Genomic DNA, 25,331 nt, shown 5'->3' with positions numbered 1-25,331 from the left:
GGGATTGATATGATGAACCCGATGAAACCTTTACTTTTCACTAGAGATAGTTGTTTTTGTACATGATTTGGCATGTATATACATGTTTTTTGATGTGTGATGTGTGCCCTTTTTGCGCATTATCACGCAAATAAATGTTATTATTTTATGTTCCACCCATTTCAATTTTCAGTCGGCTATTAATTGATAGTTTTTCCTCATGTAAAATGTTTTTAAGTGTGCTTTTTTTAATCATAGTGAGTGCCAGATACTACGCAAATATATGTTCCTATTTTCTGTTCCGCTCCTTTCAATTTTTGCCGGTCCGCGAATACATTTTATTTAATTTTACCGGTCCGCCAGGGTAGAAAGGTGGAGAACCGCTGCGGCGTAGCTAACTAACAGATGTCAACTTACACAAAAGCGGAACTACCACAAGAAGTGCGATTTTTAATTTTGATCACATCGCCGCACACACACACAAAAAAAACGAATTCCATACAGGCCACTTACATGCTGGCGGAACTATACAGGATCAATTGCTTTGAAAATTTCAGTGGTTTAAGATTGTTGTTGTCGCTAGAGGACTACTACATGTAAATTTTATTTAATCTAAAATTCCGCTGTTTTAATTTCATTCACGGGGAAACGTTTGTAGGATATATATCGTAACGGCTGTAACCGGTGCCTGCGGTGGTATATTGCGAGAGATTGCATACTCGCACTGCTTCGCCGTGACCATATATTTGATCATCCATCTCTTGTTGGGCACGAAATGTACATATATGTCGTTTTGTTATTATGTTGTTGTTGTTCTTGTTTGTAGTTTGAACCTTATCGTTATGAAAAACTTCGCATTGACTAGAGGATCAATTGCTTTGAAATTTTTAGTGGTTCACAATTGTATTTTTCGCTAGCTGGCTATGACTTTTATCTATTTCAAAACTGAGGGCTCTATGTGATTAGTTTTACGGTGACAGCACATTTGAACCTACGTACATTTGAACCCGTACATCTGAACCCGTAATTTGAACCCAGGACAATTGCACCTGTATACTATTGCACCCATGGACATTTGCACCTACGAACATTTGAACCCATACATTTCCACCCATGGATTTTAGCACCCGCATATAGATTGAACCCGCGGACATTTCAACCCGTGTACGTTTGCACCCGCGTACATTTGAACCCATGTACATTTGCACCCGCGGACATTTGAACCCGTGTACGTTTGCACCCGCGTACATTTGAACCCATGTACATTTGCACCCGCGGACATTTGAACCCATGTACATTTGAACCCACGAACATTTGCACCCGCGGACATTTGAACCCATGCACAATTGCACCCACGGACATTTGAACCCACGTACATTTGAACCCGCGTACATTTGAACCTACATACATTTACACCCGCGTACTTTTACACCCGCGTACAATTGTACCCACAGACATTTGCACCCATGAACATCTACACCAATGGGCATTTGCATTTACGGATATTAGCGTCTTTACATATACACGAATATTTAGATATCATTTTGCATGACACTGGCCCGGAGGATCGTCATCGGATAATGGCCATTGGAGATCGATCACTACTTGCACATCTAGATAGTGACACATATCTTGGCGACGGTACATTTGATGTGGTGCCCGATATTTTCTTCCAGTTGTATACAATTCACTGTAAAAAGGGCGCATCCTATCCACCATGCGTATATTTCCTATTACGAGACAAGCGACAAGAAACATACGTTCAGATGTTGGAAGTGTTGAAAATCATTTGTTACGTTGTAAACGTACGTTTGTCGTATATTTTGCCACTGTATGCAGTACATCGTGCTCTGCCTTGCATCCAATCATTGTAGACCCATTATTATCCTTTGTTTGTAGCGTAAATTAGTATTATTATCTATTGTCTGGTTTAGCGTTTTCCTTTCGGTCATTTGCATCACGTATTCGTCGTGTAAAGAGTCGCAGATATTTGTCTGTATTGTGGACTGTTTATTTAGCTGTTATATATTGTAATTGTATTAGCCTCCCGGATCGGAAAACGTTTGGTGAGAAATTTGCCTTTTGTTGTTGTTATATGCTTTGACTTATGTTAATCAATTTTGTTTTATTTATTTAAGAAAACCGCTGTTCTTTGCCAAGAATATGAAGAAGTGATTTATGCACGTGTCTTGTTTGTGGACAAAGGGGCTGAGAGTGGCGCGTTCGATACGTTTTCATTGTGTCTCGTCGATATAGATTCCGGGCTATCAAAAGACGTGACATAAAAGTTTTCAAACGGGCTTCAAAATTCCAACGATTTCAAGTCTCCAAACATAATTTGTGAAGTTTTCAATGATATTAACGTTAATATCAAAATTCTCAAGTTTTCAACTAAAGGGTTTCAAACATTAATTCGGGTTCTCAATAATGGCAACCGGTGGTAGGTCGGATGACCAACATCAGGCAATGATTAGCAATGCTCCTGGCAGTTTTAATAAATTTAAAACTCATCTAGATGTTTGCAGGAATTCCAGTGACGTTAGCGACGTGAGTTCTTCAGCGTCAGCTACTTTCTCCGTCCGGAATGCAAGAGTGAAGTTGGAGCTGGCACGCCTAAAGGCCCGTCAAGAAGAAGAACTCTCAGCTTTAGAAGACGACTTGCGTAAGCTTCGGACAAGACACGCTTTGCAGACTGCTGAAACAGAATCAAAGGTTTGGGAAATGAGCGATGACGAATTTTTGCGGTGGGTAACAGTAGATAGAATTAGGCACGACAATAGCGTGAAATCCCGTGATTTCCCACCTAAATCACAGCTCATTGATACCGGTCGTGAAAATACTCCACGGCGTTTGCCGACTTTGCCTACACACACAGCTGATAGTAGCTCAGCTAATCCTGTGCCTCCACGTTTGAATCATGTTTTACATCGCAGAACTGTCGATCTACCCAAACCAGAAATTGCAAAATTTTCAGGTGATCCAATGGAATATTATTCCTTTATCCGCAACTTTAAGGCCCATGTTACAGATCTTGTAGATGATGATAACGTATGTCTGAGTTATTTGTTACAGCTGTGCCAGGGCGAAGCGAAAAATGCCATTGATCATTGCTCAATGATGGAACCGAGTCGCGGATATCGCGAAGCTATGAGAGAGCTGAAGAATGAATATGGTAAAGATCATGTCATTTCCCGCACCTGTTTGGACAGGTTGAAACGTGGTCCGAAGTTGAACTTTGACGACGCGAAAGGTATGCAAGCGTATGCGCGACTGATGCGGAAATGTGGCTTAGTTCTTGGAGAAATCAGTGAGTACGACAATCTTAATAATTTTGACAATTTGCTGGCCATTGTTAAACGATTGCCACCAGAGTCGCAAAACGCTTGGGATTTCAAAGTGGCAACAATTTTAGAAACGGAGGATCGTGAAGCTAGTTACAACGACCTTTCTAAATTTGTCACCGAGCAAGCTAATGTTTCAAGATCAGTCTTCCGTTTTGCCCGAAGAGATGGAAGGCAATCAAATTATTATGAAAATTTTAAGGCGAAAGGTAGTGCTTTTGCTATTTCTGCTAGTGGTTCAAATTGGCACTGCCCGTGTTGTAATTCCTCTCACGAATTATTAAACTGTAAGAAATTTAAAGTTCTTTCATGGTACGAACGATATAACGTGGCTAGACGAAATCAGTTGTGCTTCAAATGCTTAAGACGAGGGCATATGTTTAGACAGTGCACCCAGAATGAAAGTTGCCCCATTCACGATTGTAAGTATCCGTTCCATCATGTTTTGTTGCATCGCGATCTCGAGACACCTACACGGCGAGATGATATTAGTAAACATACTTGTTCCGTCGGTACCTCGATGAACCATGCGGATCACGACGTTCACGCTAATAAATTGGCGCCCGCAAAGCAACAAGGGAACACCGGTGTTTACACGAATATCGCCCCGGTGACAGTAACTGCTGGCAACAGGGCTTTTGATACATACGCTCTTTTGGACTGTGCTTCTACAACCACCATGTGTAGTGTGAAATTGATGAACAAATTAAATCTAACCGGGGTGCCTATAGATGTTACATTGCAAACTGTTGGTAATCGTCCCAAATGTGTTAAAGCAAAGAAGTTGTCCCCTCTACTCGTTAAAGAAATTGACGGACATGACGATTGCATTGAATTGCCCAATGTATTGTGCGTCAGTAACTTGCCTATAAAGCCCAATAAGCTACCCTCGCGCAGTTCCTTGCGTAAGCTATCCTATTTGTCTGGTATCGACTTTCCTCGAATACACGACGGTGAAGTGACTTTGCTGATAGGAGCGGATGTTCCCGAAGTGTTTGTGTGGGAGGAATTTAGAAAGGGTCGGAGTCAACAGCCGATTGCGGTGAAAACCCCTCTGGGTTGGTCTCTTATGGGTCCGTCTCTGACCGTCTATGAAAACACTTCCATTAATTTTGTTGATACAAATCCTTTGGCGTCGCAGATTGAGCGACTTTGGCGTACAGATTTTGCTGACGTCCCCAGTATTTGTGACACTAAAACTTCCCGCGAAGATAAAATAGCGCGTAGTTGCATGGAAGACAAACTCAAATTTGTTGATGGACATTGCGAACTACCTTTATTGTGGAAAATCGATCATCGCGAGTTACCATGTAATCAGTAAGTGGCGGAGAATCGCCTTCGTCAGTTAAAGCGACGTCTTTTAAAAGATGACACATTGCGCCAAAAATATATTCAGACATTGAATGATTATGTTGATAAAGAATACGCTCGTATAGCTGACAGTCCTAGGTCGCCGAACATCTATCCAACAAAATGGTTATTGCCACATCATCCTGTGATAAACCCAAAGAAACCAGACAAACTTAGAATCGTCTTTGATTGTGCGTCCAAGTCCGAGGGTTTGTCGTTGAATGATGCGCTTATGAGTGGCCCAGACCTTGTTAATAGTTTGGTCGGTGTACTAACCCGATTTCGAAGAAAAAACATCTCGATTATTGCTGATATTGAATCAATGTTCTATCAGATTAGAGTAAAACCGGAGGATCGGGCCTTTCTAAGATTTTTGTGGTGGGTCGATGGAGATTTATCTACACAGCCAGTCGAACATGAAATGACTGTGCATTTGTTTGGTGCTTCGTCATCACCTAGTTGTGCTGCATTTTGTCTGTTGCAAAGACTTTGGCGCGGAATACGATCCCAAGATTTTAGAAATTGTTAAACGAGTCTTCTATGTTGACTGTTTGTCCAGTTGCAAAAATGATAACGATGCTGTTTCGACGGTGATGCAGCTACGTTCCTTGTTGAGTAAAGGAGGGTTTAAACTTACTAAATGGATGTCCAATAGTAAGGTTGTTTTGAATAGTTTGCCGGAAAGCAAGCGTTGTAAGCAACTGCGAAGTCGTGTCTTGGACGACGGTGTGTCTAATCGCGTTCTAGGCGTGTATTGGAGCGCATTGAGCGATGAATTCGGGTGCAAGATTGATATTCCCGATCGAGAGTTTACTCGGCGAGGTATTTTGTCCGCGTTAAGCTCGTTGTTTGATCCCCTTGGATTTTGGGCTCCTGTCATGATGGCATGATTTGGTGAGAAATTTGCCTTTTGTTGTTGTTATATGCTTTGACTTATGTTAATCAATTTTGTTTTATCTATTTAAGAAAACCGCTGTTCTTTGCCAAGAATATGAAGAAGTGATTTATGCACGTGTCTTGTTTGTGGACAAAGGGGCTGAGAGTGGCGCGTTCGATACGTTTTCATTGTGTCTCGTCGATATAGATTCCGGGCTATCAAAAGACGTGACATCATTTTCCCAAATGCTAACCCCACCAAAATCATTGATTTTGAAATAGCAGCTATCAATGCATTCCATGCACAATTTCCTCTGGCCGATATTAAAGGATGTTATTTTCACCTGTCACAAGCTATAATTCAAAAAGTTGGTTCTATCGGAATAAAAGAGAAGTTTGAATGTTTACCCTCTTTCAATCTGATAATTAGAAGTTTGGCAGCTCTGGCTTTTGTTCCCATTAACGAGGTTGCCGAAGTCTTCACCTTGCTTTGCGACACCTTCGAAGATTTGCCCGAATGCAATCAACTTTTGCAATATTTTGAATCTACCTATATTCGTGGACCTCAAGTGGGTTCACGTCCAAGAGAAGCAAGATTTCCCCCTCGATTGTGGAACTATGCCAAAGAGATTGAAATGATGCCTTCGGCCCCAAAACAACAAACGCTGTAGAAGGATTTCACAACGCCTTACAAGGAATGTTCCGATGCAAACATCCGAGTATATGGGGTTTGCTGAATGACCTACGAAAAGACATTGCGGTCCACAAACTGACTGCGGCAAATGCTCATGTAGGAGTTACGGCCCACCAAAGATCAAAGTATGTACAACTTGCTGTTAGGTTGTCAGTTAAAGTTTTTTCATATGGAACTGAAACCAACTTTAACTTCCGAGTATCCAAATTAAATTAGATGACGAATCTTGGGTGTCGCTGCTCGATAACCAAATTTGGTTCCCCGCGGCTTCCCTTCCCCAGTAAAAATGTGTGTTAAATTTTGTTTATCTTTTGATTTTGTATGTTATTTTTTTGCTGGTTGGAAAAAATAAAATTGACTATGACTATGACAAGCTGAGGTATCTCCACTCAATAGCTCAAATGCAGTCTATTTGATTTTGACTTTGATCGTGATATCGTAAAATTTCGTTTATCGTCATTATTTTGATTTGTTGTTTAACTATTGTATCATAATTGATAAATTCCCATTTTGTAAAACGTCCATAGCTACTCTATCTCAAAATTGATGGCCCATTCGACACAAATTTGTGAGTGATAACTTTATTGAGATATTAAAATAAATGTAATCCGTAACCTATGACGTCGTTTGTAAATTGCAATATCATATTTAACAGACCCTATATGCTGAATATGTTCGATTTACTCTAAATAGTGTAAACAGCAAAAACCATTTTTGACCACGATAATGATTTTAAAACTTCTTCACTTTCGAATATTCAACATATTTACATGACTTACGATTTCTATTGATAGTTTTGTTCTGACATTCTAATGAAACAATACTTCAATAAAACTGGCATTTGGCTATGAACATGTTGTTTTACAAAAATGGCATAGTTTTATTATCTTAATTTCATATTTTCTTAGAAACGAAGAATCTGTGCGTTTATTTATTTATATACAGACAATAGTATTCAATTTATAGATTGATTTTACGAAAAATGGCAAAACCTGATTTGAGACAACACTCATTTTCAACAGTAAAGCGTGGTCGTGTATGCATACATATAACAATTTTGTAAACATGCTAGCAAGAAAACATGAAGTGGCCACAGAGCTCCCAAATCTCATGCTGGGCGGGATATCATAGTAGGCGTTTTCGATGCAATAATTTCGGAACAAATTTATAGGAGTTGACCACTAAAAATATTACTGTAAAGCTAGTTTTAGTAAGACCCTCATTTAAGACTTCATTGGTCTGTTAGATATTTGTTCCGTATTAGCCCTGGTTTCAGGTATTTCAACGAAATACCGCTTTCTAAATCATCTGTTTTGGAGATCGCGGCTAACGAATGAGATAAGGATTTACAAATGTCAATGTAAAAAAAACAGCAAAAGAAAAAAGACCTTGGCAGAACAATGTTGTTTATATCGTTAAGAACCGTTTATCCCTCGGACTGCAATGACACTCAAAAATGCTTGCTTCGTAGAAGCGGGTAAATGCATATACACCAAAACTAACTACAAGTGAAACAGTGTTGACATTTAGAATATTGAGCTTGCGCCTGTAACATGAAAATTATTTGCGACTGGAAATTGCCGTTGGGGCAAACATTTTTTGTGAAAATGTACGTGGGTTCAAATGTACGCGGGTTCAAATGTACGCGAGTTCAAATATAATATACGTTGGTTCAAATATACGCGGGTTCAAATGCCCGTGGGTTCAAATGTACGCGGGTTCAAATATACATGGGTTCAAATGTCCGCGGGTGCAAATGTTCGTGGGTTCAAATGTACATGGGTTCAAATGTCCGCGGGTTCAAATGTACGCGGGTGAAAACGTACACGGGTTCAATCTATATGCGGGTGCTAAAATCCATGGGTGGAAATGTATGGGTTCAAATGTCCGTAGGTGCAAATGTCCATAGGTGCAATAGTATGCAGGTGCAATTGTTCTGGGTTCAGATGTACGGGTTCAAATGTACGCGGGTTCAAAGATAAGGGAACCTAGTTTTACACTTTGAATGATGGCCTCTTCAAAATTAATAAAATGTATTTGTAGCGGTTCTGCGACCTCTCTCGTGCTACGCGAAAGTTTTTTCTCCGTACCATACAGTAGACTAGATAAGATGCTGTATATATAAAGTAAAGTGGACTATTCGCGTTTGGTCTTCGTCTCCATATATTTTAGCATCGCTTCCTAGTATTTTATTATTAACATTATGTTAAGCTCTGTTCGTTCTGCGTGTTGTTACGAAAAATCGCCTTTGTCTCCATTTACTGGACCAACGGCTTTGAAATTTTCAGTAGAGGGTTGTTACTTTTATTTATTTCAAAGATGTTTGTGGTTTCTACGGAATTCGTTTTTCACTTCGAAATTTTGTGTAGTGACTTCATCAAAATTAAACGGCATGTCAGCTTATTTTGTGCTACGCGAAGTCGGAAGTCTTTTTTATAAGGTTTCGGTATGGTAGTCTAGGTGTGATATATACTACTTTTTGTTTCAATACATCATATAAGCTGAAAACTAGGAATAGATATAAATATAATATAATCATCGAAGTCTAGCAAGGATTCTCATATTGAATGACATTTCAAAATGGTTATGAGAATGGTGATGAATTTCTACACAAACGAAACAATGCATCAAAATACCCAATCAGTAGCATTTGAAGATACGATTTGAAATACAAGAATGATTCTGGTAAAATAGCATTAGTTCACGCAAGCTTTAGGAAGATCGTGCCGTCGTGCTTTGCTATCTGAGACGCCTTATCTCAAATAATACTTAACTAAAGCGATAAGAATGCGTAAAGTGGCTACGCTTGTCTGGTAAATACTAACTAGAAACAAACATTTCGAAACGTGTTTTTATCAGTATATATCATGGATATAACTATAGGGAAATTTGATAATTTCGACTCAAGTATGCAAACATTGACAATCATATCATAAATTTTACTTCAAACATGGGAGAGGAGTGAGAGCGATTTTCCAAAGCTAAAAATACACACAAGAGAGCAATGGGCAATTTGGTACCAATACGGTAAAGTATTTGGGAACTGAGAACTGATCGAAGGCAAGCGTTACGTTGCGGGATACAAAGTGTTTCCCTCTAATCAAATAACAAAGACAAAAAATTGGGATGGAAGATAAGATAACAGCCTCCTAGTTACCTTGTCCGTATTTGAAATCGGTTGGTTTATCAGTTGCACAGAAAGGTGATTTCTTACCAAAACAATCCTAACAACCGTCGTAACAACAACAAAAAAAATTGACAACAACAACAATTTAGCAGAACGACTTGTTTATTACCTTTTATAAAAATGTTTCACGTTCTGGTGATTGAACAGTTTATTGATAGCAGTGATCTCATGTTGATTTTCACCACAGCTAAAGCCGGTGCCGTATTTTCATTGACACTTATATTTTTATTGTTTCAAATAGCAAACAAAGCAAAAACATGGCAGAATTATATTAGATCATCGTATAAATAACTGAAAAGTATAAAGATTCAAATTAAAAAATTGCTAATCTAACTTGTCTATGGAAGGTGGCAGCGGAGCCTATTATATTGTATTAAAAGATTATTATCAGAAGTGATTGTAAAATGTACCGATTATACACGGAATTATATACAGTATATCATATGCCGTTAGCAATATTAAGTTGACAACAAAATATTCTCAGATAAATCAGTGACACAATACCATTATATATCTGTTCATCCAAAAATCAGTTCAGATGCCATGTTGTGTGAGTATTTTAGAAATTATGTCAAACTGAAGCATATGATCAACAATTTTAATGATAATAATGGCAACTTGGAATCAAATGCTTTTTAATATTGGAAGTGCAAAAATAAGAGAATTGCGGTGAACACAATTGCCTGGAACAATATTATGGCGCATGGATTATTAAGAATGTTGTGTTGTAAGATTAGAATTTGACCTCATTCACTTAGTATTATAATATTTAATTCTATGCTATTAGCAGTCAGTCGCATGGCCACCATCAGTGGCGCTGTTATCGCAACGGGCACGTATTTATTTAAACCGCGTGAAGCCCATCCTCTGCGGTGCACTTATTATTTCCCGTAATAGTTGAGCTCTACTTTTTACATAGTCATATTTTTCTCATTTCGATGTTTTCTGTCTTAGGAGCTCTCCGGGATGACGAGTCTTCTTTCTTATCTTCTTTTTTCTGCTCGTTGGTGCACCCTGTGACGTAAATCTGCGGTACTGGACCAGAACCTGTGGACTGACGACTGTCGATTGATTTTTGTCTGTAGAAATCCATGGTTGAAAGTTCACGTGTAAAAACGCTGTCATTTTCACTCATCAAACTAGTTCCGGACATGTTGGATGGCAGCTGATTGAACTTATTATATTTTCTGGAGTTTGTGGGAACGTTGTAAGGAATATCACCCTCATATTCGACGCTATTACGAGAGTTTAGTCTTCTAAATTGAAGTATTTGCAAAAATTACCATTTTCAAACTAATATCTTGTTTTGGACGCGAAAACAGAAACTGGGATGTTACTTTGGTGCGATTGGAATCGAACAGAAGACTCACAAACCAGTAATCGCATGCGAACAGGAACTCAGTCAATTACAATTGTGGATATTATCAAATATACAAATTTGATCTGAAATGTCTTTATAAATTAAATGACATTCAATTGTAATGTTAGAATGTGAATTTAACAAATGTTATAAGGAATATGTCAACATTTTCTACTAACAAAGTGGACGGCAGAATAAGAAATTAGCAGTCAGGCAGGGAAGAAGGTGTAGGTTCAATTGCATCATTCTAAATCTATCGATGTATCTAACGTGATTTGTATATTAAATGTAGCTAAGTAGAGATTTCAGGGTCAAAACGATCATACAAACTAGATTTTTTGTCCGGATTGAATAGAAGAAAAAATGAATATAAAATGATAATACGGGTAATAATGATAAGGAACAATTTGTAGGTCAAATTACAAAAAGAACATCGTGAATGTAGTCACCTTGATTTAGATGAATCTTCTCTAATAACGGACTCCATTGGCCATTTGGCGGCAGAAAGAGATGCAGGATCATGTGCGGGCCGATCAGTATAAAATTGGCCTGTTCCTCCTCCTTTCCCCTGCTTTTGTAAGCAATTAAACAAATATACATTCATGGCAAAGAAACACAATCGCACAAAAACTTCGGGACCTTCAGAAGTATGCGCACCAAGATGGCGCACAACCTGAACATAGTATGTGTGTGTACCGGTTAGAATTCAGGTTGTGCGACATCTTGGTGCAATACTTCTGGAGCACCAAATTTTGAGTATGGAAGACGCTAAGATAATAGTCAAAACGTTAATTAGTGAAACGTGCTGTAGTGAAAAAAATCGGCAAGAAAATTAAAACAAACCCAAATAAATTTTTTCGTGCATAACAGCAATATCAATAATAACTATGCGTTCGTTTTCACGTTAATATTTTCTGCTCAAGATGCAGTTAAAGTTTTGTATATTCAACGCAGCGTAGCGCAATTATTGAATATTTAAGTTATTTCTTTGTAAAAATACGCTTTGAATACGAAGTATCAATAATGTTTTGGCAAACAATTTCAATGATTTTGCCATTCTAAACGGATTTATATCTTCCACTGTTTGTTGTTGTACTCGGGGGCAAACTGGTCTCGTACATGAGGAAATATAGCATATATATCAGAATTGTGAAACAAACTGACTTTTTAACTTTTACTTTCGAATCTGCAGGGCCGAATCTATATATAATTCTAGTATTTGTTTTTAATACAGCAGAGATAAATAAAAAATTAAATTACGATGTCATGCTATTTCCAAATGGCAATTTACCCTATTTTCACGTTCAGCTTGTTTCTCAAGAATCTTTTCTCTGAGTTTTCGAAGTTGAGCTGTGCTCCAACATAGCCAAGCTATTCCGAGAATTATAAAACACAGTGATATAGATGAAACTATTATCCCAGCCCTCGAAATCTAGAAAAATGCAGTAACAAAAATCATATAAACAAACTGAGGTATAAAATAGGTATTATGGTTGACCGTGTCATAAAACGCCAAAGATTGGAAACATTACATTCAGACCTTAACCTACAAAATCAGAAAAGTGTGAAAGTGACCGTTTATCAATTTAAAATTTGTTTTTATCGAAATCACTTTTAGACAAAAAGCATCATAGAAAGGTAATTTTATATTTTGAATAAATTGGTTTTGAATGGCCCATAGTTGTAGAAATTCTACTAAATTGTATCCTGCCATCTAAAGTATAAAATTGTGATTTTTTCAATATTTATCCAAATAAAATCCAGACATTATTTGTAATTGTGCGTAGTTATTTTGAATTTCAATATACATGTATCTGTAATCTGTATACATCAATGGTTCGGAAACTTTTAAAAAAAATTGCATAACGGTCCCGTTACAATTTTTCTGATGACTCGCGGTCCGCCAAAGAATTCAGAATAGCAACACGTAATATTAAACATTCATGTATTGCATTTCATTCGTGCAGTTTAGTGGGATAGATGCAATTGCTTGGTTCACATCAGTTCTTCTATTTCGGGTTCTGTTTGGGACAGTGGATCTCTCACAATATGTCTCATTTCTATTGTGGTTCGGAATTTTGTTATAATAGCGAGGAGCACATCAAAAACAGACAGATAAACTTCGGGGAATTTGTCGTGCTTTCATGTTTTACTTTTTGCAGTGAAGCAGGTATATCTACTTAAACTTCTTTCAGCAATTTTGCATCTCGCGGTTGAGTGCAACAAGATAGTTTCAAACTCGGATTCGCTTCCTTCAGCAAACAGACGGAAGTTCAGTTCAACCGCTTGATAGGCAGAGTAAACTACACACAGCGGATCATTACAATATACAAATGCACTAGCCTTCCATAAACATTGATCTACAATCATTTTTGATATTACTTGTACTTTATACGTTCACCAACGTTCCAAGAAACACTGCACTAACATGACGTCAAAAGTTTACGCAGTCGCGACGCGAACCTCAAAGGGATGCTATACATTCTTATCTTATCGTTTTGTACGTTTGTTAAATTGTTAATGATCAAATGTTATGGTGAAAGTGGCGTGTGGTAACGATTCAATTAGATTGGAGACACTGGTTCACAAATAACTCCCAGCAGATACCAGTGATTTTGTGATTGCGTTGTTTTTCTCTAGATTTATTCGCTCACTCATTTCACTGTGCTTTAAATAAGTTTTCATGATAAAATTTTAACTTTACCTCTTTATGCATATAATGATCAACAAGTAAGATAGTAATTCCTGCCATCAATCCTGCTCCCGCCATTATTAAAGTGCAGACACTTCGTCGAAGTAGCGGATGAATTTCATTGCAACTAAGTGATAAACGTGACGTGCGTGAGGAACATTAGCAAAATAACACTAAGCATGAACGAAAATTACAGAGATTTTCAAAGTTACTACAATGAGCATGAAATGCAAGCATATGAAGATCAATACCGCCAAAATAGGGTTGGGTAATTGAAACTTATCTCAATACGCAGTTACATTTTGAGATATTTTGCATTTCCGAATACATGATGCTTTTGACATTGGTGGAAGGCTGTGAATTTTGTATAAAACAGGAACAAACGGCTTAAGAAATGAGCGGTATGAACTTCAATAAAAAAGCGATAAAATATAAATTCTGAAATATGAACTGATACTTTTCTTGTTTTACAGAGTGCAATATCGAGCAGGAATAATCAATATGCAAATATTTGAGTGTTTGAATCAGACAACTATGTTCGGATTAAATAACAAGTAAACCTATACATACACATGAAGAACACTAGCATGGTATATCCTTACCGTTTTTTTCTGAAACGCTTCGGTAATCTGTCTGATGGCCCAGCTAGAGTTTTCATTCCGTGCCTGAAGACCAATGAATATAACTATTTATTATTCAAATTATTCAATGAACCTGAACGACATTTTGTTGTTTATGACATTACCAAAAAAATATATATTAAAAAAACAATGATATTTTCAAAATGCCAAAATAAATAAGTAAAGACATTCGAGAAGAATTCCGATATTTGTTGTACAATTGCAAATATGATATTTCAAAAGTATATATTTCATTGGCAAACTACATTGCAATTTCTGGATACTTATCATTTCAGAATATAAACGTGTGAGATTACAAAGTTAAAAAATGTAAGTATCAATGTTGTCCAGCATTGTTCACAGCTGAAAACGAATAATATTGAATAAATTGATGAATAAATTAACTAATAATGTGCGCCCGAGAGTGGCATTTGAGTCACAAAATCATAATTTTCACTAGTCTTTTAAATGAAAGACGATTAGTATGGTGATTTCATCACTTGTCAAAAAAAAAAAGAATTCGATTTCTGGACAAAACAGTAAGATCTCAGTATAAATCACAAATTATACTCTTCCTGTATCCATTTCGCCGCCCAACCAGGTATAAACTCTCAATATTTTTTTGATTTACTCATTCACCTACCTAGAAATATATAAATAACTGGCATGAAGCAAACGCCCCCAAAAATATTGAAACAAGAGATGTACGGCCTACCACTCAAATATTGCCTTTCTACGAATTCAAGACGGGACAAACCCCTAATATTTGAACATATTCTGACTGACGAAGCTCTAGTTATCAGATACTGCTAAAAATATGCGGTCGAAACCTAATATCTGCAATTTTGAAAAAATTCACTTCCTCAGGCTCGCGGTAATGAAATCGTTGTACATACAAGTACACACAGACGGGTGAATAGCATAAATGTACTATGCACGTAAAAAATAAGTTAATTTACTAATCTTTTCGATTAGCTTAGTTACATATTTTCTAATATCCCCCATCTTAGACAAAATGCCTAATTGATAACTGACTGTAGAAGATTAAAAATCCCATTTTATAGTCTGCTTAATGGGTTGTACCGCCCAGAGAATTTACATTATGTTTTGAAAGTCAATATGAGTCAAATAATATTGACGTAAGACGGAGTATAATACACGAACATACGAGTATATCACGTCTACAGCCAATGATAATATCATTGTTCTGTTACAATTCAAACTTAAAACAATGATTTCGTGTTTAGTTTCGATAGTTTTCACTAATCAGAAATATGAAATATTAACATAGAATATCCGAGTGGTGAAAGGTAAATACACAAAGGTTTACTTAATAGCAATATAAGTTTGCTCGACCCTGGATTGCGATGACGATTTTTCAATTAATTATTTCATTTTGAGTTAATTAAGCCCCATAGCGACAGACAGAATGCGAACGGACGCCTCGAATGCGAAAAGACTAATTACAATGTCAAAAAGTAGGTAATGACGCTACAGATTTCAATTTGAATCAATTGGTATTTTAAGCTGGCTAATGACCGTAACCAAATATTTCTGATACGCTGCGAGTATTTAAAAATTACTTACATTAGATAAAAAATAGACCGTAAACAGCCAAAACGAAACACATTACGAAAAAACTAAAAATATATATAATAATTGATATCAGCGGTGAATATTCTGCATTTTATCGATAGTTTACTATTACTGAACGACTTCTATATTATTCTATTTATTAACATACAACAGCTTTTGCCGCAAAAATTATTTCTGGAATACTAAAACAGCAATAAGTACACTGGCAATCATACTTACTATCCGACATCGCAATCAGCAGGGAATGTGCGAAATAAAGATTTTCCGTCCGAATAAATATGACAAATGGAGGTGTACTTTAACACTTGAGTGGAAAGCTTCAAATATAATTTAACGGTTACTCTGATAGAGGAATAAAATAGAGATCAAATATATAGAACGAAATAAACCCTAATATAAACACATGTTCGATTTAGTCCTTGTGAATATTTTGATGCTAAAATACGGAAGCGCAAGATGTCACAAAAGAGTAGTAATTTGATAAGTTGCTTAATCTAACTAACCTCACGGCGATTAACGTTATAAGCAGCATAACGCGATAATGGTTTGTTAAATAAACATATGAAAATTGATTATTTTGTACTGGTTTCGTCATTACTTGAGCTTCCATATGTTAAGGAGAAATGTTAAAATGAATAGTGTGATAATTGGTGTGAAAACGCCTCACAAGAAATTGTCACTTGTACATTAGTTTGCTTAGAAATATTTTCTTGCCGAAGTCACAAAATAGTTGAGTCGTTACAAATATCCTTATTTGATTCTTATTGTAACTGAAATATTATTGCAATAAATATACGTAGTTCGTACCCGAGCGCAAGAATACGCCTTCCACTGGCAGGACTTCTTCTACAGGGTTTTCTATAATCATTTCCACTATCTTCCATCGTAGCAGCTCCTGATCCGGAATCCAGACGAAGCTGACTTTTATGTAGAAAAGATATCATTCCCGCCATTATGTTGGTCAATGTAATATTCTTAAATTTATAAATGGAATCTACAAAATAAGAAAAACGAGATGAATAAGAGAATTTTAGCGGAAGCATTTAACCCATTGATTAATGAGAAATATACAGTTATTTTTATAAATCTTTACACCCAAATTTTAGTCTCGTGAATTCGAGTTTGCCACGTGACTATGGAGTCTATTAGTTTTTTTTTCTCCCCAGTGATAGATGTGAAACTTCGATTTAGTGATTTCTAATATTTCCTAAAAAATAAAATTTGTTTGCTTTCACGTTCGCTTTTATTAATTAGATTTGTTTCCGTGAGATGAGATTTAAAAATATGGCAACGGTGAACAATCATTTCAGCATCTTGACGCATAATCACCATATTTCTTCTATGATATATATAAATAATTAATGAGGTTCTAGCTTGAAAGCATGGTCACTCAGTAAATAGTTTCTTATTAAAATCTTATACTTTCAACATTGTGCTCCAAAAATCGAGAAAACAGGGAATATAAATGATCATCTTATCTTTGGAGTGACTAAATTTCATTTGAAATCTATAACATGAAATTACCAAACCACGTATGATCAGACATTGCCCAGGTATTAAACCTGTTTTTTTTTTATGTCATGATAATTTTTTACTTCATTGCCAGCTATGAAATTTGATAACATTGAGCGATGATGATGACATTTTGGCTGATAATTTCAAGATGTTATCAACGATATATGAATTATACATTAAATTTTAAAGTATAGCTGAATTTAATTGAAGTTTTATTTTTCAAATTTCATAAATAGAGTAGTCGGTAGATTCTCACTCCAAACGTGAATGTTTGTACTTGATTCTCAATCTTATATATTGCCAAACGTCTACATTGTCTTATGTGCACATCTTCAAAATCTACACAGCGCAATAGAATGCGAAGAATTAAGGCAGCACATCAAGATCGAATTATGGCTATTTCGTATGCTGTACGTTTTGAATGATGACGCAATGTCCAAGTTCTCGACGCATTCAATCGGCCATATTAAAATAAATCACTGATTTTCATTTTCTGATATATATGTATCGATATCACAGAAACTGGATCGGCGAATGGTCGTTCAAATGTATTTTGATTTTCATAAACTGGTACGTGAATGCCAGGTTTACGATCAACACTTAAATGAAGAAACCCTTAAGCCAACGCAGTAACAATTTATTTTTCGTTAGTTAAAAGAATTAAATTTGAAAATCTTTTACCCAAAATCTTATAAAAAAGTTTTATTCGTCCAGCCCACCTGTATTATTACTGCACTGTACGTGTGTGTGTATGTTTGCAATTCTTTGATTTGGAAAACAAAATGTTTTATTACCAAAATCTAACTTCTTATATTCAAATAATTGAGATATCATTTAGTCTTTTATCGATTCGGTAAGTTTACGTCAGTAAGTTTTGCTGACGTATTCAGAAGAGCATTATCACAAGTCAAAACTGCGAAATGATAAAATCTAATCGTCGTAATTGTATTTATTTGGAGTCAGTCATAATTTTAGAAGTATAGGTTTAAATATAATAGCAATAATTAAACGTCCCAGTAAATTGGAGGATACAAGTTCAAAAGTGGGTATCACTAAGGCCTTGGAGCACCGTATATAACATTAGTAATTTATTACGAAGTGAATGATAAAACACGTATGATGTGAACGCTCTCGTTGTTGGGTATTCATGCCAAAATAAAATACTAAACGCCTCATTAAGCATTCAATTGAACCAATCTTTACGCTTGGACTAGTAGACCGAAGAATTTTATAAGATTTTACTCAGTTAATCCTACTCCGTTATTTAGAATAAAAGAAAAAGAAATCGTTTGGTTTTGCTATAGGGTGAGTGCGGTGTCCCAAAATGCCGTGCGCCGCTTGTTCTTCACATGTTCCACAGCCTGCCCCAATTATCTCACACTTGTCACGTACCTGCCCCACACTCGTCTGTCTGTTGCCCTACTGTTCTGAGTTAGAGTAGATATATATTGCTGGAAAAAGGGTTAACGTAAGCATATGAAGTGGGTCTCATCTCATGTTGTGGTTTATATATCATTTGGCAGAAGGTCAAGTATTCATATGAAATGTGATCCATACAACTGAAACAGGCGTAGTCAATGAACGGGGTAGGACTATTCAAGATGCATAAAATTAGTTTTTCATTTACATGCAAGCACTTCCTAAGTATAAAGCCGTTAAAAAAACTCACAAAGGATGGTGAACTGCTCTTACCTTACGTATGATACGAATATAAAATTCTCGAACTATAAGAATTTCCTATTCAAGTTGACTCAAGTTTTACAAAACCTCACATCATCTTTTGCAACTGAAATACCTAATATATCCAAATTATAAAATCGCAAATTAATTGTTTTTGGGGAAACTATGAAATCTTAAGAATGACAGGTCTGAAATACACCTTCTTGGCCTATTTCTACAAACAGGAGGTAAAATCTATAATTGAATTGAGCCACGGCAGTTATTTTGGCATCTACAATCCTCGAAGGATTCAATTAAAGAAAACTCTAAAATCCTTTGGAAAGTTCTAAAATATGTAATAAGATTGTTTTGTACAAAGGGATGAGCCACACATCAAACTCAATCTGAAAAATAAAGTGTTTGCAGAGTATTTATAAAATCGAGTCTAAATAAAACTAATGAACTTGGTACTAACATAGATAAATAATTAGATCGATGCATTATGAGAGTTCCAAAATTCGAATCGTATCAATTTTATCCTAGCTGACATCACATCTATCTAGCTAGCTGGCTGTCTTTCGTTATCATATTACTAAAAACTGAAAACTCAAGTTAATTTTTTTTTTTTTTATATTATCGAAATCAATCAATTTTATCTTAGCTGACAACACATCTTTCTAGCTAGCTGGCTGTCTTTCGTTATCATATTACTGAAAACTGAAAACTCAAGTTAAAATCATTGTTTTTTTTTCATATTATTATATGTACTCACAGAGGGATGTATTTCAGTTTTATCGACTGTATCGTTACTGAACCTGACAGCCCATTTGACAATGCTTACGACAAGATAATATCGCACTCATTTAAATACGACAAACAATATGCTTTTTATAGAATTACTCCCTAATTCTTCAAAATTATTATTAATAAAATTTTGTCAAAATAAATCAAATTAACCGCCCCGGTTCCGTTGCTAACTAAGGTATGAACAAAATTGTTGTTCGGCTGGAATGGCATCGTGGGAAAACATTTGCTATCCGACTTAATTGGAACGGGTTTTTCAAAACAACGGCAAAACTAACCACCAAAGTCCCAAACAAAACTATATATGTATTTTGTTTGGTGGAAACTGAACACGAAACGAGTGTTTGTGATGACGAAGCGAATAAAATTTTGATGTTTATAAGATGTTTCTAGTGGGTGAAATGCTCTCATTTCTGATACGCTATCGAGTTTTCTGCAGTAATAAAATTAGCAGTATAAGCTAATATGACCAAATTTAAACCCGAAAAAAATTATGACAAACTACAGCTATATTGCTAAATATTGTATTTTTTAAAATGAAGGTTGCACTAACATCAAAAAATAATATTCTTTTATTAGCTTAACAAATGTTTAGGAGAAACGAATTACAGTATATCAGATTATCAAAATCAATCGAAAAATGTACATATATATCTATTCATAAATCATTCCCTTTTCAGCAGCAGGTCAACGAAAATTCATCAGAAGATATTTTTGGCACGCTGTACAAGTGGAAATAATTAAGGTACTTAGCGTTGGATTCTCGTGAGAATCACAAACGAGAATAAGAATTTATCGACCCAAACGTTAGGGCGACGTAGAATAATTATGCGAGAAAAATCGTTTGACATGGTCAATAAAGACACATATTCAGCAATTACCATTCAAAATACAAGAATTGATTCAAAGGTTTTCTTTGATGTGGTTCACATTATAAGCGCATAAACGCTATTCTCAAATTGTCTGTGTTTTTACCCTAGTTCATGCTAAGCAGTATATAAAAAGATAACGAACAAGATCAATATCAAGTAAAGACATCCCCGAGAAATATGCAGAATCACATAGTGTTACAAAATGATAAAAAGCTCAGATTCCAGATAACACGTTCATTCCTAGAAGTCGATAGTTGACTTCCCCTCTGCATTTGCAATTGATTAAAAATCCCTGTTGACCAATTAACTAGTCACAAGTTTACTGGTAGACCAAATGATTTTTATAATATTGATGCAAAAACTTTTGCGAAACTTTCACAGACTTCATCCACGGGTTTCGTAGCTAAAACCACAAACGATATACGTAAACCCAAAATGGCCAACGAGTAAGATGCTAAACTATGATTTTGCAACAGGCAATGAAACTGAATTTAAGGTACGTTTTGCTATGACTTACTACGACTTGTTGAAAATATGTCGAAAGACTTTTTTAGTTTAGAATTAAGTCTATTATATATATTTGTAGAAAAATCTATTTGACTGTGTCGTATAAGTTAATGAACCTGAAATCTTACTAGATAACGACTTATTATTTGCAAGACAACCTTTCATAGCTGATTTACCTCATATCACCTTTACTGGAGAAGTTTTCATAAAAAAACCAAACTTATATTGGGTGTTATTGTCTTTTCACTAGCTCTACAAACACATTTTTAAATCAAGCCACTTATAGCTCTCATCCCTGCAGTTGAACAGACTTAGAATAATCTACAAATTTCTCAATTCTTACTAAATACATCATACATCAGATTGATTTTGAAAGCAGTCTTAATCCTGCGTTTCTTACTTTTCCAATTACGTTTTTTTAACAAAGAACTGACATGTATTAACTGTTTTATGGTTAGGACTTACTGGTTCTGTACTTAAAAACACGAGAAGAAATCGCAGATTAAGTTAATTTGAAGATCTCGTCATATAAGTCGGAATAACCATATCATATCACAGATAACAGTGGCACAGCCGTTCTACATACAATGCCATACAAAGTCGAAAGTAATATACGCGTGGCATCATTCTATGACATTCAATTACCATGTGACCTTTTACGACATGATTTATTGCAGTTTGCCATGTTTCTCATGAGCTAATGTACGAATGTATAGCTCTGTATGTATTTAAAATATCAAGAATTGATTAGAGTTAAAATTGAGCTGTAGTTCATTATGATTGAATTTTTTATGAGTTGATAAGCTCATGTCATCCTGTATAATATAGCGAATTCATTTTATGGCTTTGATGTTTCTTATAAACATTCTTTGTTTGTGATATTGAACGTCGACTATTTTCCATATATCAAGCTTGGTTCAAAAATGCTTCTATTGGAAAACTACCTGCGAAATTATACCTCCAAATGCCTAAAAATAATGTATTGAAACACAGACTTATTTATAGCAACCTTGTTTTCGTTTTCGCTAACGGCTCTTTCTATATAAATCAAATATATGCCCGAGGTATTTACCTTGTAACAAACTAATCTTCGATTGATGTATTTGAATATGACTTTTCCAATAGGTGAATATCATTTATATTCTATTATCTCTTGTTGAGCCTATTTCACGAAATCAATAACACGTATTGATTTCGGATTGTTCGAAAATGGCGTAAAATATATGTTCGTTCTATCTCATTATATTGACAATGCCATATGATTTCCATTCAAGAATCTGAACTCAATAGAGGTTCATCTAATGATTGGTTTTAAATAAGGAGGTGTTAGAACTTTTACGCCAATACACGTTTAGCAAATAATGGAGCTCAACGTATGTGAACGATCGTTCAAAACACAAACTTGATGAAATGCAATCGTGGGAAACTGTACGGTAAATTTATTAGTGTAATAAGTAAGAAAATGTCAAAATTCATAATTATTGCACATTGCTACATGTTATTTTGTAAATGAATCAAATATTAGCACATAGTTAACAATTCGAGATTTGCGCGGCCAGACCGGGATCAATAATTCGCAGTTAATCTAAGCACTGAACACTAACATGTTAGGATTATATAACTGTATAAAGCTGAGATCTATTTGGTCTAGTATCTCTTTTGCACAGAATTGTCTATTGAGCATTGAAATTTGGCCGAACATAGGCTGAATAGTCAAAGAAGATTTTTATGCTGAGTAGCTGTCAAAAACACTAATACTATAATCTTTCCTTTTCAAACAACAACTTTTTCAAACTCCATTAGCAAACCTAGACAATTTTTGGGCTAAGTTCTAGTTGCTCAAACATCTTGTTATACAATATCTTACACATCCTTTGCATTGTCGGACACGCTATTTGAAAATTTGTGTGATATCGATACACTCGACACATTCATTATACATTCGGCGTCGTTTTTTTGCACTTGACCGGGCAAAATCTCGGTATACATTTTTAATGAAGACGGAATTCTTATTCTAGACTTTCTCCGAATGTTTTCAATATGGAATAGATATCAGAATTCCTCAGGGAGGATATAAGAAGTGAAATAAAACTCCTTACCCGATTTTTATGAAATTCCGGAAATATTTCTGTTGACAGACAAAGCTATTACAAATAAAAAAATTATAGCAATTATCCAAACTTGTTGTCATATGCCTTCAATGTTTAATCATTTCAACATCTAATAAATCCCTCTATTGACCACACTTGGGGGGTGAATATAGTAATCTCAACTCGTGGAGAGTGTGTTACGCCGAGAGAAAATGCAAGCGTAACAAAAAGCAAAACGTATATTTTCCACGTTGCATGAATACACAACTATTAAGCCTTGGTCGCGGTGTCTCTAAAAATATGATTCTTAGGTGCATCGATCTAACAAAATTCTGAGCGAGCGGTCGCAATCAAGCTTATTCAATGTAAAAGTAGTGTTACTATGTATTGCTGGAATATCACGATACTTCGGATTAATATTACGCTTCGATAATGTGATATACTGATTGCGAATGACGTGAAATGGTTGAATAATTAACGAGAATAACCATAAAACTTCAGAAATATCAGAGTAGTGTGAACATAAACATTTCTCATGCCGCTCACGGACCACAAATTGAAATTTTTGTATTTAGTATATAAGTTATTTCCGCTGTAATTTACTCAAGGTTCCAATACAATGTAATAATTAATAACAACGAAATTATATTCCATGGCCTTGTGAACTTCGATTAATTCATAAAAGCAATTTTTGCTTTTTCAGGGTATAAATCGAATATTCTTTATCAAAGCATAAACATTCCGCCCACAAAAAGCAGAAAATGCCTTCAATACCATGATTTAGGCCAAATTAAATATCAGCTTTTGAAAAGTCAACAATGCCAAACCACCATTTTATAGAGAAGCATTCATCTGTGCCGAAGCATTAATGTGGCCTGAGTACGGCCAGATTCAATTACAATCGTAATACCCAAATTCAGCAATCGGCTTAAATTGAAGCCTTACTGCTAATCAATGGGAAAATACGCGTCAAGACCGTCATGATATTGCATCCGCTTAAGTTTTAATTGCAAAACATTATTTAACAAAAATTGCTAAACTATATTTGTTTTAAACTGCAATCGAATTTCTTTGATGGTAATTTGATAAACTGCAATTAACCAGGTTAACTCTCAACTAATGCTTTCACAACTGTCATACTATTAAGTTAGCAACAACCACATTGCAGTGAAGGCCAGTGAAAGAATGCGTCTTTGATGAATCAAACGAGTAAATACTTGAAATACAAACTCAATAAGTTCTTTTCTTGTGCTTTTATGCTATATAAACTTTTGGATTGATTCGGAAAGGGCTTACAAACTTAAGAAAAATTGGGATTATATAAAGATTTTCAATGCGCTGGAATTTTTTTAAAATTTCATGATTTTTTTTTGTAAAGAAAAAAGCTGGCATTTCCGATGACAACGGCAATTTTGCTCTATAAGATTACCTTGCCAGACAACAATTGTTTCAGCATATCTGGTAAATTAGAGTTCAGTCTGGACGATTTAACATGTCTATGCCAAAATGAACCTTTTAGTTGTTCTTCATATTTTCTAAGCGTTTGTCCCATTATTCTTTCCCAAATTTTCAAATCGAATAATACCACGAGAAATTAAATATTTTTCCAAAATGTGAAAACTCCACACACTTGAAAATCTTTAAAAGTATATTAACGATTTGCTTTGCTTACTATCGGTTGCTAAACTAACAGACTGGTAGGCTATTCTCTATCTCTCGTGCTATCAAAACAATGGATTCGGACAAAAAGTAACCCGCGGTCGCTTCAATTTCACGATGTTGTCGGGGATTTGATCCGTGAACCAGGTCATTACCGAAAATTCAGAGAAATGAAGCGAAAGAAATTGAATCATTTTTGCCGAGGCAATGATTTAATTCACGCGTTATTGAGTATGCTCTTAGAAATTCACACGGTAAAGAGTAACGACTAAATAAAATCGACCCATCGGTAGTTGTTCATCTCAAACGAGTTAGACAGCTACTAATGAGAATGCAAACGAGTAAAATTGACAGTCACGCAATAATTACCATAAAACGATTTATTGAATTTAGGATGTTAATATGTTTAAGCCTCAGCATTGTAAGTGTATAAATATTGTTTGCTTTGCATAACAAATCAATATATATATCAATATATCTAAATTTAAAAGCACGGTGAACTATATAAAATTTGCGCGGCGTATTCTATA

At 35.5% G+C, this 25,331-nt stretch overlaps 2 protein-coding genes across 6 annotated transcripts; one reads left to right on the top strand and one right to left on the bottom strand.

Annotated features, from left to right (window-relative positions):
• Positions 1-2,406: 2,406 nt before the first annotated feature.
• Positions 2,407-4,641, top strand: LOC120347821 (uncharacterized). Its single transcript, XM_039417925.1, has one exon. It carries the CDS (start codon positions 2,407-2,409, stop codon positions 4,639-4,641), a length of 2,235 nt encoding a protein of 744 aa, XP_039273859.1.
• Positions 4,642-9,252: 4,611 nt separating this feature from the next.
• Positions 9,253-18,985, bottom strand: LOC120347520 (uncharacterized). Of its 5 annotated transcripts, none has more exons than XM_078118200.1 (7): positions 18,903-18,985; positions 16,503-16,689; positions 14,082-14,144; positions 13,492-13,606; positions 12,079-12,219; positions 11,237-11,355; positions 9,253-10,506 (listed from the first exon to the last, which is right to left on the bottom strand). In XM_078118200.1, the coding sequence occupies exons 2-7, from the start codon at positions 16,646-16,648 to the stop codon at positions 10,347-10,349; spliced, it is 744 nt and encodes a 247-aa protein (XP_077974326.1). In that variant the 5' UTR covers positions 16,649-16,689; positions 18,903-18,985; the 3' UTR covers positions 9,253-10,346. The 5 variants fall into 5 exon arrangements, with proteins under 5 accessions (XP_077974326.1, XP_077974325.1, XP_077974324.1 ...); XM_078118199.1 differs by having other exon boundaries at positions 9,281-10,506; positions 11,237-11,358; positions 18,903-18,975; XM_078118198.1 differs by having other exon boundaries at positions 9,289-10,683; positions 18,903-18,977.
• Positions 18,986-25,331: the final 6,346 nt, after the last annotated feature.

Source organism: Styela clava, chromosome 11 (assembly GCF_964204865.1).
Source record: "Styela clava chromosome 11, kaStyClav1.hap1.2, whole genome shotgun sequence".
NCBI classification, from domain to species: Eukaryota; Metazoa; Chordata; class Ascidiacea; order Stolidobranchia; family Styelidae; genus Styela; species Styela clava.
The sequence above is the reverse complement of the archived record's forward strand: the minus strand, read 5'-3'. Positions and strand labels throughout refer to the sequence as shown.

Coding starts and splice junctions, on each gene's coding strand:
- LOC120347520 (XM_078118196.1), bottom strand. CDS start 16,648: ATGGCGGGAATGATATCTTTTCTACATAAAAGTCAGCTTCGTCTGGAT. Junction 14,145..16,502: donor AGGCGTATTCTTGCGCTCGG/GTACGAACTACG, acceptor ATTGGTCTTCAG/GCACGGAATGAAAACTCTAG. Junction 11,359..12,078: donor AAGCTGAACGTGAAAATAGG/GTAAATTGCCAT, acceptor TGCTTACAAAAG/CAGGGGAAAGGAGGAGGAAC.
- LOC120347821 (XM_039417925.1), top strand. CDS start 2,407: ATGGCAACCGGTGGTAGGTCGGATGACCAACATCAGGCAATGATTAGC.